Raw genomic sequence first — 15821 nt, forward strand, 5'->3', positions numbered from 1 at the left:
TATTTATAGAAAAATCCTAATACTGTACACGAGTCATGTTTTTCCCTTACAAAATTTACCATGCTTTTATTAGCCTATATAAAAGTACAATAACCTTGTATGGTTTTTTGTTTTGCAAATGGATTCGTATTTATTTTTAAATAAATAAATTTGTAAAATAATTTTACATTTTTGGTTACCACAGTTAAACAATAGTAACCATTTTCACTGGATTTATAGTAAAATAATAAAATGTTAATTTTCGCAAGGGTTGTGTCAAAAAAGCATCTTTACAGATGAAACTGACCTGAAACCCTGAACAGTAGTTCTGCTTCTCTGTTCCAGCTGTGCGCTTCCACAGTCCACTCTTTTATCTCTCTTTCGCATTGATTACTTGGAGTCTGATCCAAACCGTTTGGCGGAGGCGCGGAGAGCGCGCGAGTCACGACTAACAGATTTATTAGAGATTTAATTATCAAATGGCGGATTCGCAAATGATCGCTTTAGTACATTCGGCAGGCAATTATACAATAATGATATTAAAATATTGGGACAAGTTGAGGAAGACTGAGGAAGCTGGCAGGCCACCGGGAATTGTCCCGGTTCTCCCGGTGTCCAGTCCGCGCGTGATTTCAACTGACACGCAGAACGTGCAGGAGTCATATATTGCATTTTGGGGGCTTGATATTCACAGACACCAGTCCATGTCATGTTTTGATTCAAGTGTACTGACCTACTTTTGATTTAGTCATCCAAAATGTGGCATATTCCGTCCGCGTTAGGCATTCCATTTTTCTGACTGGATTCTACGAACCAGACTGTGTTTCCGCATCCCGGAAATTATTAGGGCGTATGTCTTAGAATAGTCAGTGCAATTTGGGAAAGAAATCAGTTAAATCTGTATGTGGATGTGTGTAAATATTCAAATGTAATCCCCTTTGTAATCGTTAAAAAATTCATAAGTAACTGTAATTTAATTACTCATTTTTTCTTAGTAACTGTAACTAATTACAGTTACATTAATTTTGTAATTAAATTACGTAACGCCGTTACATGTAACTAGTTACTCCCCAACACTGGGACAGCCCTACATGTGCCAAAAGATTGAGCTGTGGTGCTCATGTAAGCAATGGGTTTAAATCATCTAAACCTTCCTGTCTTCTCATCTTTCTTTTACTCATATCAATTTACAGATTATAAAAAATAAAAACTAATTGGTGCCACAAAGAAAATAATAATCGGGACCAAAACAATATAAAACCCACAAAATATAAACAGGAAAGCTATGAGGCTTTCAGTAATGTGAAATGAAAGAGGAAATAAGCATTTATCTATATTGTTCCTGATTGATGCAGGCATGTGTTGAGTGTGCTCTCTGCCCACACTAACAGTAATCAATAGGCAACATAACGAACACAATGAACCCGTCTGAAGTGAATCATGACTCCCTCACAGTCTTGCGCCAGGTATCCACTTATTCAGTAAAATCAGAGGGTTACATTTATTTATTTATTCATTAATTTATTTCAGAGGAAAAAAAAATGGGAATGATTATGTTTTAGTTTTTCTTTTTTCCAGTGAGATTTGTAAATCAAAGGGTTGCATAACAAGCAAACAAGGGCAAGAAGATCCTAGAATCTCACAAAAGTGTTTTATGCACACGTATACACACACAAAAAAAAAACTAATGATTAACAAAGTCCTAAAAATAAAGTGTAAAAATATAAATTAAAAAAACAATTATATATATATATACACACATATACATACACACACACACATACATATACATATATATATATATAAATAAATAAATTACATATCTAAATCTCACACTCATGAAATAAAGCCATATGCAAAAACAAAACAAAAAATACGCTGCTTTTTCTTCTTGCGATATACAAGTTGTTGTTGTTTTGTTGATTTCAGTGTCAAATATGACCTGGACATTTCCTGGGGTTCCATGCAGTTTTCCAAGCACTTATCTCAATGAATAAATGAGCTCTTAGCAGATCTCTGATTGACACTCTGATTATCACCAAGCACGCAGATAATCAGGTGACCTTTTCAAAGATCAGAACGGTTGGTTGCAGCTGCATTTATTAATGTCCTCTTCAGGAAGTGATCTCTCAGAGAAAAACCACAAGGTGCCCTAAACAATGTCAACCAATAACAGTGTCACTACCACCATCTGGTGCTCTAGCGAAAAAAAAAAAAAAAAAAAAAGCTTCATCAGCAATCAGAGGGTTAATAATATAACAATAGAACGGAGGAGAAAAAAAGGCTTCCTAGGTCTTGTGGAAAAAAAGAGGAATCTTTTTCCTCCGGATCCCTTGGATGGAGAAACGGCGTGGCTCATCCGAAATGGGTATGCTTTGTAGATTAGATCTTGGACTAGCTCTGAGCCCTGACCTTGCCAGCAACTTTGGCTTGGATTTCTACACGAATGAGATTCGGGGAGGAATAAGGCACAGAGATTTACTTTCATTAACTCACCTTAAAAAATGCAAATGGGTTTACTCGCCACAGCAACAACAGCTGCGGGTCCTGAACCTCTGTGGTGGAGGAGGAGGGATATTATATTTGTTTGTTAGTTTGCATTAAGCATGCAGCACATGACTTTACAATCAAGGAGCCCTCAATCTAAGGTGAGTAACTGTGGATTGGTAAAGGGATTCTGTCTTTGTGATATTTACTACTGTGAGATAATCTTGTCTTCAGAGGGGGGCAGCTGCATACTTCAAATACCCGCCAGTTAACAATCAGATTATGGTAAATAAGCGTGGATGTTTGTGCCGTCGTTTTTTGCTTGTTGTTGACAAATGCACGAATAGGAGAAGGACAGGAGAAAGAGAGAGAGAGGGAGAAAGTGAGACAACATAAGCTTAGGATGAAAGAGAAATGCAGCTGCCTGCGAAATAAGCACTTATGAAAATCATGATTCCTTCTATTCCTCTTTTTCCTGTTCTGCTGAATGCCAAGGCCACATCAAGGACATGATATGCTCATTTAAGCTCATCGTAAAGCCATTATACATTCAGGATTACGAATGAGCTTAGTTTGGGGCCTGGGTCATTAGTGAAATCTTTCTGCTTTGAGTGTGCGCGTGCAAATGCATTTTAGTTGGCCTTAAATTAATATTCAGGGTTCATTACAAGTTAAGGTCAGTTTAAAGCATTTATGGCATATATTAGTGACTATTGATTGCAGCCAATCAGCAGTTAGGGGTGTGTCTAGTAATGAAAGCGAGAAGAGAGCACTCACTGAGTGCACATGATAGATATTAGCAGATCGACTATAGATAAAATAATAATAATATTTAAATAGAGGAAGGGATTTTTTGGCTTTCCATGGCAGCAAAGTTGTAAAATTGCACATAATTTCACATAGAAAAGCTTAAATGTTAAACATTTATCTTATTGTGGCAATTCTATCGAAATGTGAGTATTGTAATGTTAAGGAATTGGCTCTGTTCACTTCCACTTCAAACCACTAGAGGAGGGACAAGTGAAAATTAATTTCTAGCAATCAAGATTATGCTGTCGACTGAGCTCGTACTGAGCCTAGAACATTTCTTAAATTATTGCTAAGATATATTATGGAAAATCAGCATTAGGTAGGTCAAGCTTATCGTTTTAAATGCAGACATTACTCTTGGAACATAAAATTTGATGTTAAAATCGAGTCAGCTGTTTTGCTTTGCCACTAAACTCCCCATGATATATTACCACTCCCACAAACCGATCCTGCCTGTGAATGCATCCGACACACACTCATATTACACTGCTGACCTTTCAATAGCGGAAATCCACTCTAAAAATATCATACCGGTTCATATCTGTATGTAAAACGGCATCAAAGGGGCCCCGCCGAGCCACGGCCTAAACAAGGGCCTATCTCTGGAGGGCTCATGGGCAAATCATTGCTGTTCACAGGCTTTGGGAAGACCAGCACAGCCTCTTCAGTGGACCAGAGAGGTGATTAATCACTAGCCCCTTAATCATGCCCAAAGGTCCCAATTTTAATTAAAAACAAAGTTCTCTTTTCATTATTCCACTCCAACTGAAAGACGATAAGACCCCCTTCCCCCGTAACATATTACTACCGGGGCCCCCACCTCTGTCTCTTTCACATCTGGAGACTGAGAGACCGCAAAGAGTGATGAAGAAACATACAGCCACCATCTGAGCCAAAGAGGTAGCCACAGCGATTTTTCTCACCTGAGAAAGACCTGTGGGACAATAAACTGTAAAAATAGACAATATAATAAAGTCTTTTACAGAAAACATTGACTTATTTAGTTGTGTGTGATGATAAGTACTAATTTCTTTTGTGCAGGTTATAAGCATTTCTTATATGCAGTAGGTTGTGCATTCAAAACAAGCGGAATTACATGTCTGTCACTAAGCTCCGCCCTTCTTGGCTAGTGTTGCTAACTTAGACGAACATGATATTCCAGTTCACTTTGCTGACAAAGAGGTAAAACTGACTGAATATTATTGTTACAAATGAGAATCATGGCCCCGGTTGCATGAAAAACCTTAAGTGGTTTGACTTAAGGTCTCCCTGAGGGGGATAAAATCCCTGAAGCAAGGGCTTTCTTTAAAAGAAATGTAACAAATGTCTTAACTGTCAGCCTTACCTGAGTGTTATACATCTTAGATCGTTTCTGGCAGAACAAGGCATTGGAGACCTGGTTGCTTTAGTCATAAAATCTCCCACAACAAACAGACCACTGACTTTAAAGGTTTCATCTTTACTACAAAAACTGCTAAACTACTAAATCTGTAGATTATTGTAGAGATCTAGTCAAACAACATACTGTGAGTTAACCAGCTTAACAGAACTGGAAACAAGAAAATGTAAACCAAACCAAACCACATCAAGGACAAAAAAGGCAAAGAAGAAAACAGCCAAGCCTGCCACTATCCATCAGTCACCAGACGAAAGCCTTGCATGAGATAATTATCTCAAGGGCACAATGGAAGTGATATATACATGTAAATATAGACATATATGAAAACAGTTGTTGGTTTTATTTTTTTTATTAATATTATTATTTGTGTAGCACTGCTCTCAATGCACATTGCTTCAACTCATAACTTTTTATCTAAAATATCTTATTTTGATCAGTAAAATCACCCTGTGCTTGAGTTCAGCAGATGACTTAAGGGAGTTTTTTTCCTTCATTTTTAATTTATTTAATTTATTAAATTATTTATTGTTATGGTGTAATGGTTATTAGGACTTTGCTGCGGTGCATAACCGATTTTAAGGGAACACTTGAGTGATTAAGGGTAAATACTTAATGATAACCTTAAAGTACATCAAGTGGAACCTAACCTAACATCGTGTCCTAATCAGACATGACGCGACAACAATCTAGCAACAAGCAATTTGTCTGTCCCCAACCAGACGCATCACAGCAATGTGGAATGACAGAATCAAATTTGTACAGTTTTAACATATGCTTGCTTTAATTTGTTTTCAAGATTCAAGATTGTTGGTTTCAGTAAGGCTACAAATGTCACGCAAAATGTGACCTTGGACAAAAAGCCAGTCTTAAGTGTCAATTTTTTGAAATTTAGATTTATACATCATCTGAAAGCAAAATAAATAAGCTTCCCACTGATGTATGGTTTATTAGGACTGGACAATATTTGGCCGAAATACAACTATTTGAAAATCTGGAATCTGAGGGTGCAAAAAAAAAAAAAAAAATCTACAGGTGCTGGTCATATAATTTGAATATCATCAGAAAGTTGATTTATTTCACTAATTCCATTTAAAAAGTGAAACTTGTATATTATATTCATTCATTTTTTAAGGATTCTTTGATGAACAACATATTTAAAAGTACAGCAATTATGTGAAATAGAAATCTTTTATAATATTGTAATAACGTTTTTACTGCATGTAAATTCATTATTATTATTTATTACAAAGTACCATTTTATAAAAGCAATAAGGAACTAAAAAAATAAAATGTAGCTGATCAGAGTGCTGAACTACAGGGTTTAATAACATATCTGGCGCTGATAGCCTAGAGTAGAGTGTGTGTGCTTAACTGCTGTGGCTAATGGCTAATGCATCCCTTGGAAATGTCTGTCAAATCACTGAAAATGTTATTTTATAAAGCAGCTCGTCTTTCATCTTGAGTCACCTGGCAGGGAGGATACGGTGAGTTCAGATGTGTGATACAGTTCTCTAATTAAACGGAAGCCGTATAGGATTATATCTGAGCACCTGAAATACAGCGTGGCGAAATTCACTAGACAATTTGCCTGGGATGGTAAATGTGGTTATTTCAGCATGGATGGGCACAGATATGAAAACCCGACATGTGTGTCAATCACCTCAAACACATCTTTTTTGTGCCTTTGTCTAAAGGGTAACATGTGTAAGAGTGTTCAAATGTATAAAAGCTTTCACAGCACTTCAAAGTTTCCAGACCACTCTAGCTGTCTATTCCTATGTAATAGACAGATAAAGACAACCCGTGCTCAGGACATTACGATTCAATTCATTCGAGCGACGAAGCAGTACAAGTTTCCACAAAAACCAGCTACAGCTTTAAAGAAAAGACAAAAGTGAGTCCAGCCACATGTTTCTTACTGGCTCAAATCAAAATTGCTCGTGAATCTAGCTGCTGAATTCCACATCTAGGCCCCTGCGACTATGAAGAGAGAATGTGCATTTCAAAACGCTTTCAGCAACAACGTGCTTTCTCAGGGGATGAGGGTTGAGAATGTATTATTAAAATTTAGAGGAATACGAAAAGGATTCTTACCTGATTCTGGATCACCTGTGGAAAGAAAAGTCAAAAGTACAAAGTCAGAGGCACCATTCCAGAACTTGGTTAAAAGATTACAGATGCATAAAACAGAAGCTCTGCTCATTCTTTTATCTAGTCACATTTTTGGTCCTTACATAAATAAATCACTAATATCTCTTTTGACTTTTTGAAAAGACTTGCACACTGATTTGTGACAAGAATATGAATAAAAAAGTTATGAGGACAAAGGAAAATAAATGGGTTGAGTTAAAAATAAAGAAATTAAATCATAATGGATTATGAGGTCCTATTTGTCACAACAACATACATTTACAGTGTATTAAATAAATGGTTTTGCCCAGTGACAAAATGCCTACAGTTTAAGCTCTTGAACACTGAAATTTCACCAATTTACAAAGCACATTACTCACATTTAAATAAATCATTTTGCTTTGTTTGCAAACTATGAACACAAAAGCACCATATTTCCACAGGCAGCCAAAGCGGCTGTAATTCCGAGGAAACCAGCTGAATTCGTACTAGTAATGAGAGAGAGTGCAGGCAGCTCCAGGAAACCTCCAAGAGTAAAAAAAAAGAAAAAAAAAAAAGATCTGTTTTATGTCTTAATCAAACACTTCAAGTGTATAACCAATATTTTATAAATTCAGAGGAAAAGTAGGTCTGCCTTAAATAATGATGTCTCTAGTGCTCTGTGAACATAAATGATATCAGCCAGAATGTCAAAAGAATTTGGCCAAGAGGAGACATTCAAAATGACAAAACATGCATAAAACAGGAAGAGGGAATTTGTTTTTTAAAAGACTACTTGCACATCTGCATTTGCTCTCCAGCTGTGGTCTTGTATGTTGGTTTCAAATGCCTTCACAATCTATTCAAACTAAAATCCTAATATCTTGATATTTTTTGTAATATCTATTTGGGTAACAAATGAATGCACGCAGTACAAAACTGACTAATTTAAATGAGGGTCAACTATATGAGAATGGTAGATACTGGCTGAAAGGTAGACAAGGTCAAACACAAGACTGTCAGGTCAGGACTGACCGGCATTATTCAAGCTGAAACATGTTTTGTGTTTTGCATTCAAATACAGTTTTGGTTTGCCAAAACAATATTGATAACACTACTTAAAGCCTATATATGTGTAATGCATTATAAAAGTATTTTAATGCATTAATTATGCCTTGTAATGCACCTTATAATGCAAAATATCATTGTATGATTCCCCCCCCCCCCCAAGTTTTAGCCAACAGTTTTTAATAATCAAAATTACTTTTTCCAATTCTTTCTGAATTGGAAAATCCATTAAACATCTAAAATACATTTTATACAGTATAAAGATATACTGTTGAAGGAAACTTCAGAATGTATTTTATCTTTCAATAAAAGATAATCTTTTTAAATCATTATCATCAATAAATAGCAAGTTCCCATTTTGGCGACTTAAGTCATATTATATGACAAAAAGCCCAGCTATGTGAGTTACATGAACTAGAATGAAATTTTTCGACAGCTAGCCCCCATCTCTTATACATCATTAGTTTTATTTATTTTTGGCAGACACACAATCTCTCAATCAATGTACAAGATGCATGATTTCATGACTATTCATCGGTTTATAAACAAAACAAAACAAAATATCTGTTTGTGTTTCTAGCAGAGATTGCAAGTTCTCTCAGCAGGTCAGATGCCCTGTGGTTTATTACTCACTGAGACTATATACCTCTACAGTAAATGATCACATTATTAAGGCCTGGAAAAAAAATCTACTTTCTGCTCATTTCATGTTCCTGTTGTTATACTAAAGTGGAACTCACAGGAGAGACAGAGACTGTACTATATACTGTATACACTGTAAAAAGGCTGCAAAACACAGAGGTCAATGCAAATATACATTAAATAGCCACTGAATAATGTGTTAAAGCTGTGTCAGTAAAGGCTATGAATTGTTGTTATCGTATGTAATTACAAACATGCTTTTAGCAAATGTCACATTTTCCCTACTCCATACGAGCGTCTGCCTCAGCTGGAGTCATGGGAAATGATGAATGTACTCACTCTCCAAGTCCAGCTGGCAACAATAGGCAAAGTGCTGCCAAGATTAGCCATCGTAAAGAGAGCAGTCTTGTTGTTAGAACAAGTACTTTAGCCACCTGAAGCAGACATTTATCATTAAACGATCTGTTGGTAGTCTGTGTCCTTACAAATAACATGGTTAGGAAAATGTGATTATATTTATGCAGCTCATAATCATATTAAATAATATACAGTCACATGCTGCTAGCATACTCGCACAGATAGCTTTATATTAACAACAACAACAACAACAATAATAATAATAATAATAATTAGTTATTGCCCCCTTCTGAAGTCTTGAAGTTTTTGAAAATTAGTTAACACTGTATGAATTGATTTTGTTGTGGATTGCAGCAGTAAACATGGAGAGATTCTGGTGGTAAAATTGACAGAAACTGTGCCCCTTTTACTTCCTTGGAGTTCAAGGTTTCAATTATGTGATCTTCAGGTGTGAAGAAAGTATTTTCAAATGTCACTAGAATGAAACCGTTCTGCTAGGAAGAGTGAGTCTTAAAAATAACTAGAAACTGTTGCAGTTATTTCTGCTAATGGAAGTGTAACTAGTCATTGACTCTAAAGGGGCTATTTTTCCCACAGGGACAGTTTTTTTAAATATTAAATATAATAGCAATTAATACTACTATTCATAAACTGATGTTACATAAACATTTCTAAACACTCTTATTTGCATACTTGCAGGTGTCAGTGTCACTCATTGGACAGATGCAGTTTGTGACCTGCGCATCCTCATGATTTATATCGCACACTGTACTATCAATTATTTCTCCCCAATTTGCATATTTTCAGTCACCATTTTACATTTTGCCCAGAAACTCTCTATGACTGTTTCCATGACTGTCCAAAGCATGAGAATATGAGTCATGCAAATGGGAGTCTGTTGCTAAGCATCTAATTGTAACATTCTAACAGCGTATTCTAACAACGTGGTACTAACCCCACTTCTAAATTACTAGTGTGAAACATGGTTAAAAGTGAGGTTTAAAACAATGATAAGCTGGGGTTAAACACTGGTTATAAAGCCCTATACTGCAATGTGCCGATACATATACAATTTCTATTTCTAGGGAAACACACAAGTTGTTCTTTATTATTATTCTCAAATCATACTGAACAACATGATCATCAGGTTTTACATAAACTCCTGGAGTTGATGCAGTTTGAGTGCTGCTTTCTTTAGAGCAAAAGAGGGCATACTAAATAAATTAAGATTCATGTTAATATTAATATTTGACTTCAGCTTTTCACTCCGATTTTAATGCTGCTAATCAAATTTGTAATGATATAAAACAAAATTTTCTCTAGTGGTCTTGAATGTCTGTTCAGTATACAGTTAAGATATACATCTCTTCTGCGATAGTAGAAGTTAGACCTTCTTTTATCTTTTCAGAAGGATGGAAGCTATCTGAAAAATTTTAACAGACTTTTTCGTCAATGTTGACAACAGAAAGCGACTGAAAAAAGCAAAAGAAGAGCTAAAGCCTAACCACTAGCTGACAAATGTGTTATTTTCAAATAAAAGCTCTTCACACTGCTGCCTGTCATGAGGTTGGGCGCAAGGTTCTTGAGAAAGTCACATTTTGCTATGCTGAATTAGAAATGTTTTGATTGAAGAAATGGGAACTCAACATGAAGTATCTGGAGTTTATTCAAGGCACCATTACAGTGCAATGAATTCAGGCAAAGTAAACATCATTGGGACACTTGCAACTATGAAACATTACTGTTTACCAAAACATTTTCTTTCCAATTAGCAGCTTGAGCTCATTACTCTATAGTTTTGGATGAATGGGCACATTGAAAAAGGTTACGGTGGTATCGTGCAGGGGAAGTTTCTCAAATGAAGACTGTGAAAAAAAACACACTTTCCATCTGTTCATGTTTCTGTTGTATAGACCTTTGATAGTACTAGAGCTCCCCGTCCCTTCCCCAAGACAAATGGCTTGTTATTTGAGGACATCAATCTTTTCATTTATCAAAACGTATAAGTACATAATTCATTCCAGGGAAAATAATGTTGTGTGATAATGTACCAGATATCCAACATTATTAAGGGGAAAAACAAGAAATTGTTCTCTCAGTCTGACATTGTCTGAAATTGATATGATGAAAAAGAATGCTGTAAGTAATGTACAGTCAATAATGATAATAATTGCAATAATAAAACAGAAATAATTACATATTAGAATAAAATTATTAAATGAAAAATATCAGAATATCAGCAGGGCTGAATCACAGTCATACTGATATATGTAACAGCACAATTGTGATGTTGCTTAATTATTAATGTTCTTTTTTTCTGTAAACATCTAGATCCAAATGTTTTTTTGTGTGAGCAAAACATACTGTATCAGGACTGAAACCCAAATTTCCTCCAGTTTTGTAGTCAATATGAGACCCAAGCAAATGTGAAAAAAAATCCCTTTTATTTCAAACTGTCAAATCAATCTCTTAGTGTCTGATCTGCGAGCACAGCCAGAGGCCGAGCTGAGAAAAATGAGCCTGTATCCCTTCAGCAGCAGTCTGGACTGCATTAGTTTCTCTGTATAGAGCTGCAGCTCAAAAGACAAAGGCTGGAAGCAAAGACACGTGCTGGATCATCTGCTACTCTCGTTCTGAACTTCTGATTTATGAGCTTATCATTTTTTTTATTTATTTTTTTTATATTGAATGGTTAAACGTGCAACATAAATAATGTCTGCTGAAGACTACTGTCCTGCATCCTTGCTAGTAATTAAGGTCACTCATTAGTACTCATTAGTGGGTCGAATTCCCCCCACCCACACTGTAATTAAAAGTCTCTATTACACTTCAGAGCCCACAGGGGCAGAGTCTTCTTTCTCTGCGGTCTCATGTCTTGACCTCAGCTGACTCTAGGGCCAAGGACAATATATAATCCTTTGAAAAAAGAAAAGCTGTACAGTTTGTCTGAATAATATAATGAACCTGACTGTCTTGGTCAAGTTTCTCCAGGTAGGCAAACAGTGTGCAGTGTGCTTCTGTTCCAAAACATATTAACCTGCCTATGTAGGCAACATTTCAGGCATCATTGGCACGGTGTTTCCAAAGGTAGCATATTGATTCTGATCAGGGCTGTCCTTAGGGGGGTGCAGTTGGTGCGGTCGCACCATGCCCCATGGTGAATGGACCGAGGTGGTATATTTGTGTTTATTAGAGTAGCTTGTCAGAAGCTTAGCAACAAGCTAACACCAAACTCTATTGGAATCAATTGTGAGTCATGTCTAGAGTGTGGCATGCTGAGTTGCTGAATGTGAGTGAGTTCACTTATGAGGTTCCATTATGGGATGTTGCCTTGGAAGGCAGCTGTTATGTAGACATTAGGCAGTAAGGTAGCAAGGCAACTCACTAGGTTTTGGAACAGAGCCAATTTAATTAAAAAAAATCTAGAGAATAAATTAACACGATGCATTTCAGCATGTTAGTTTTTGTTTGCAGTCTCCAGATTACAAACTCAAATACTTAAAATAATCATAACTAACTTGACTGGAAAGCTAGAGAAAAATAATGATATATTAAAGTAATGCAGTTTAAGCTTTGAAATTATGCCACACCAAAAGGGGAGTGATGCTGTGAAACACCTCACAGATCTTTTTTATTTTATTTTTTATTTTCTTTGCTCATCAAGGCCGCATTTATTTGATAAAAAATATTGTAAAATGGTAGTATTGTAGAATTGTATATCTTGCTTAAAAATATTTAAGAAATGACTTTTCAACAAATGAATTTCTTCAAATATGTGTGTGCATATCACAAGGGACAATTTAATGTTTTGATGAAGACATACCTCATATGAGCTTTATGAACCAATCATTAGCAAATCCTGCAATTAGTGAACCCTGCTTATCTCACACAGGCCAGTAATCACTTGAAGTAATTGAGATTGACAGGTCGGAAAGGGAATCAAGGAATCAAGCCGCTTTCTGTTATTGCTACAGACAGCGAGTGTGCTCTGTCTAAATTTGTTAGATAAGTACGTCTGACTGAAGTGTTTTTGCATTTTTAAGCGGCTGCACGGTAGACTACTCTTATAAAAAATAATTGCAGCTTTAAAGCTTAGCCTGACTACACTGCAATTCAGCGAACATGCAGATAAAAGAATGTGAAGTGTATAATAGATAGTGTAATGACAGTTATCTGCCACTACAATGAGTCGCTTCAGCTGAAAAAAAAAGAGACAAGAAACATTTCAAACGGGTACATTATTTGCATTTTAAGTACACAGCCATAATGAAAGAAAGAAAACATTTAGCACATATTTGAAATAAAATGAACATTCAATCGGCAGCTTTCAATCAAAACTAGACTTTTTTTTTTATAAAGCCAAACAGCTAGAATGACAGCAGAGCTTTGGCTCTGTGCATTCTTGGTACGGTTTGTGACCGCACGACACCAAGACCGAAACAAACATGTGAGGGAGAGCGTAAGAGCGTTACCTGCTGCAGGAGTGGCCATCAGAGGAGCTGATCCTGGGGCTGGGCCAGTGGACAGGACAGGGGTGTGGAGACGCACATGGAGAACACACAGATAGCAGAGAATGAAAGGGCACAGAAACCAACGGGACAAAGAAATGGAAGGAAAATAAGGTAGATTAAATGAGTTGTGGAAGCAAAGGTTTAAAAAAAAAAAAAAAAAAAAACAGGGATTCTGGGAAAAAAGAAAGAAAAGGAAATGGGAGAGGCCCCATACCTTGGCTCTTTAACGTCAGGTGCGCCAGACCTTGAAGGAAAAAACAGGGAAAAGAAAAAAAAGAAATAAGAGGGTCATAAAAAAGGCACGGGTGGAAACGAAAAGCATTGTCACAACGTTTGACTGCAGTTTGTGACAGACATCCTGAGGCAAACACGGATGCCAAATTTAAAGGAAACCAAAGGGGAGGGTAAAAAAGGAGGAAGGTAAAATAAACACACTTCTTCAAGGGAGGGCAATAAAAGGTGTCGAAGGGGGGGTTGGGAGGGAGGAAAAAAGCATTTCAATTGGCACAAGTTCCAAAAAGGCACTTGCTCACAAAAAAAATGCTTTTTCTCCTAATGGAGCACATATTTAGTGTTTGGCAGATAGCATTCCTTAGATCATACGCATCTATGCTATAGCAGTTACACCCATAAATGTTGCATTCGAAAGCCACAGACTCATAAAATAGCAAAGAGAGATCAGAAAGCAGCAGGGAAATGTCTCATAAAAAGCAGCGGGGACCAAGATAAATTCTCTCAAGCGCACAGAGGCAACCCGTCCCAGACAGTCTATCGTCTTACTAAAAGACAAAAGCCTGCGAGATGATTTCAGCGCTGTAATAATGTATGCAGCTTGACAGCTCAATACCAATCAATTACACACACCGATGCGGGAGCCATTATCCGGCAGTTTGCGTTCTGTAATCACGATGCAGTGGTTGCTGTTTACTCCGACTAATGCAACGAAGTGTCTTAGAGAAACGCAAAAGACAATCAGGAGGAATTGCTATGCAAATCCAAATGAGAGCCGACCAAAAAAGAAGGGTCAGACATACAAATAACTGGTGAGGAGATGTTTGATCTGGTTCTATTTTATATCAAATGCCATAAACAAACTGGAAAACAAAAGCACACAAACAAGATCAGAAAAAATAATGCATCAACAGGGAGCTCCGTGAAAAACCACATCAACTCCATTTCCGCCTTTCCGCACTTACTCCATGTTGTGAGGAATATGATTGCCTTCAGGAATGCCGCACATTAGCTGTGAAAGCTCTCTGGTGAACTGAACCAAATTCAAGTCGATATTTAATTGAAAAGGGAGAATGTTTCCATCAAATTCCGAATGCACCTCCAAGGGACCACATGGCAAAAACAATCCCAGATTTACAGAGACTGGGCCTGCTTGGAGCTCCTATGCGTTTTATTTCCATGAAACAAAGGAATATTATGATTATGGAGAGGAGAGTTATAGTGCCATTGTTCTCTCTGATGTTCCTGTGTGATTCCTTGACAATTACCATGGTACCATCGCTTGCCCTGCTACTTCTATGCTGCACTCTATTAGTGAGATAACGCGGCTGTAGAATAGATCATTGTAACTGGGAGTTAGTCATTGTGCAGCCAATTCCATAAAAAAAAAAATCTCACAAATGAAAGGAAATAAAATGATAAAAGACAGTTTGGTTTATGAGGACATAACAAGAGCTGCAACTCGTGAAGAATAACAATATGCAAAATCGCAAGGGATACGGTAAACAATGATACTGAGACAATTTCTAAGGAAAGCATAATGATGGTGATCTGAACAATGTGCAAGCCTTAACAACCCTCCATGCACACCTTGGCAATATAATCGCCATTGGCTCGTACATTTTTCAGTTTACTCGCCAGACTGATATACTATTTCACACACACACACACACACACACACACACACACACACACACACACACACACACACACACACACACGATAACAATCAGCTTATCTTTGTAAAATGGCACAGCTTTTTAAATCTTAGCTTCTTAATCAGTCAGACAAGCATTATATTATGGTATTAAGCACTTTTTAATGGTAGAACTTTAGTGATTAGAACTAAAACTTGGTAACCATGTATGAATGCATATTTGTAATTTTAACTGAACTTAAAACTGGTGGTGATGCTTAAGATATTGTTGTTCATTCAGGGTTTCGGTTTAAAAAAATAGTAATAGATCATATTAATTATTATTAAAAGATAATGCTACAACTAATTCTACTACCATACTAATAATTAGGGATGCACCAAATCCAGATTTTTGGGGTTTGGCCGAATACCGAATCCACTGTTTAAGATTCGTCCGAATCCGAAACCAAATACCGAATCCTACTCGCATCCTCATTCCATTAACACAGTAAAACACATTAATGAAGTAAACAGATGAAGTACAAACCAAAACCTTTCAATAAATGTGCAACAATGCAAAGAAAAGTGTTAT

The 15821-nt window shown here is 36.6% G+C and overlaps 1 protein-coding gene across 7 annotated transcripts in view; it reads right to left on the reverse strand.

Annotated features, from left to right (window-relative positions):
• The window catches only part of LOC127941558 (neurexin-2-like), a 357596-nt gene that overhangs the window by 255666 nt on the left and 86109 nt on the right, over positions 1-15821 (reverse strand). For 5 of the 7 annotated variants that reach the window (XM_052536721.1, XM_052536729.1, XM_052536725.1 and 2 more), the window contains 3 exons: positions 13577-13606; positions 13324-13362; positions 6770-6784 (listed from right to left, as the gene is read on the reverse strand). The exons of the other annotated variants lie outside the window; for them this stretch is intronic. In XM_052536721.1, the coding sequence (XP_052392681.1) occupies positions 6770-6784; positions 13324-13362; positions 13577-13606 (84 nt within the window). The remainder of the gene's footprint in view (positions 1-6769; positions 6785-13323; positions 13363-13576; positions 13607-15821) is intronic. 7 annotated transcript variants of the gene reach the window in all.

This window comes from Carassius gibelio, chromosome A21 (genome assembly GCF_023724105.1).
Source record: "Carassius gibelio isolate Cgi1373 ecotype wild population from Czech Republic chromosome A21, carGib1.2-hapl.c, whole genome shotgun sequence".
Lineage (NCBI taxonomy): Eukaryota > Metazoa > Chordata > Actinopteri > Cypriniformes > Cyprinidae > Carassius > Carassius gibelio.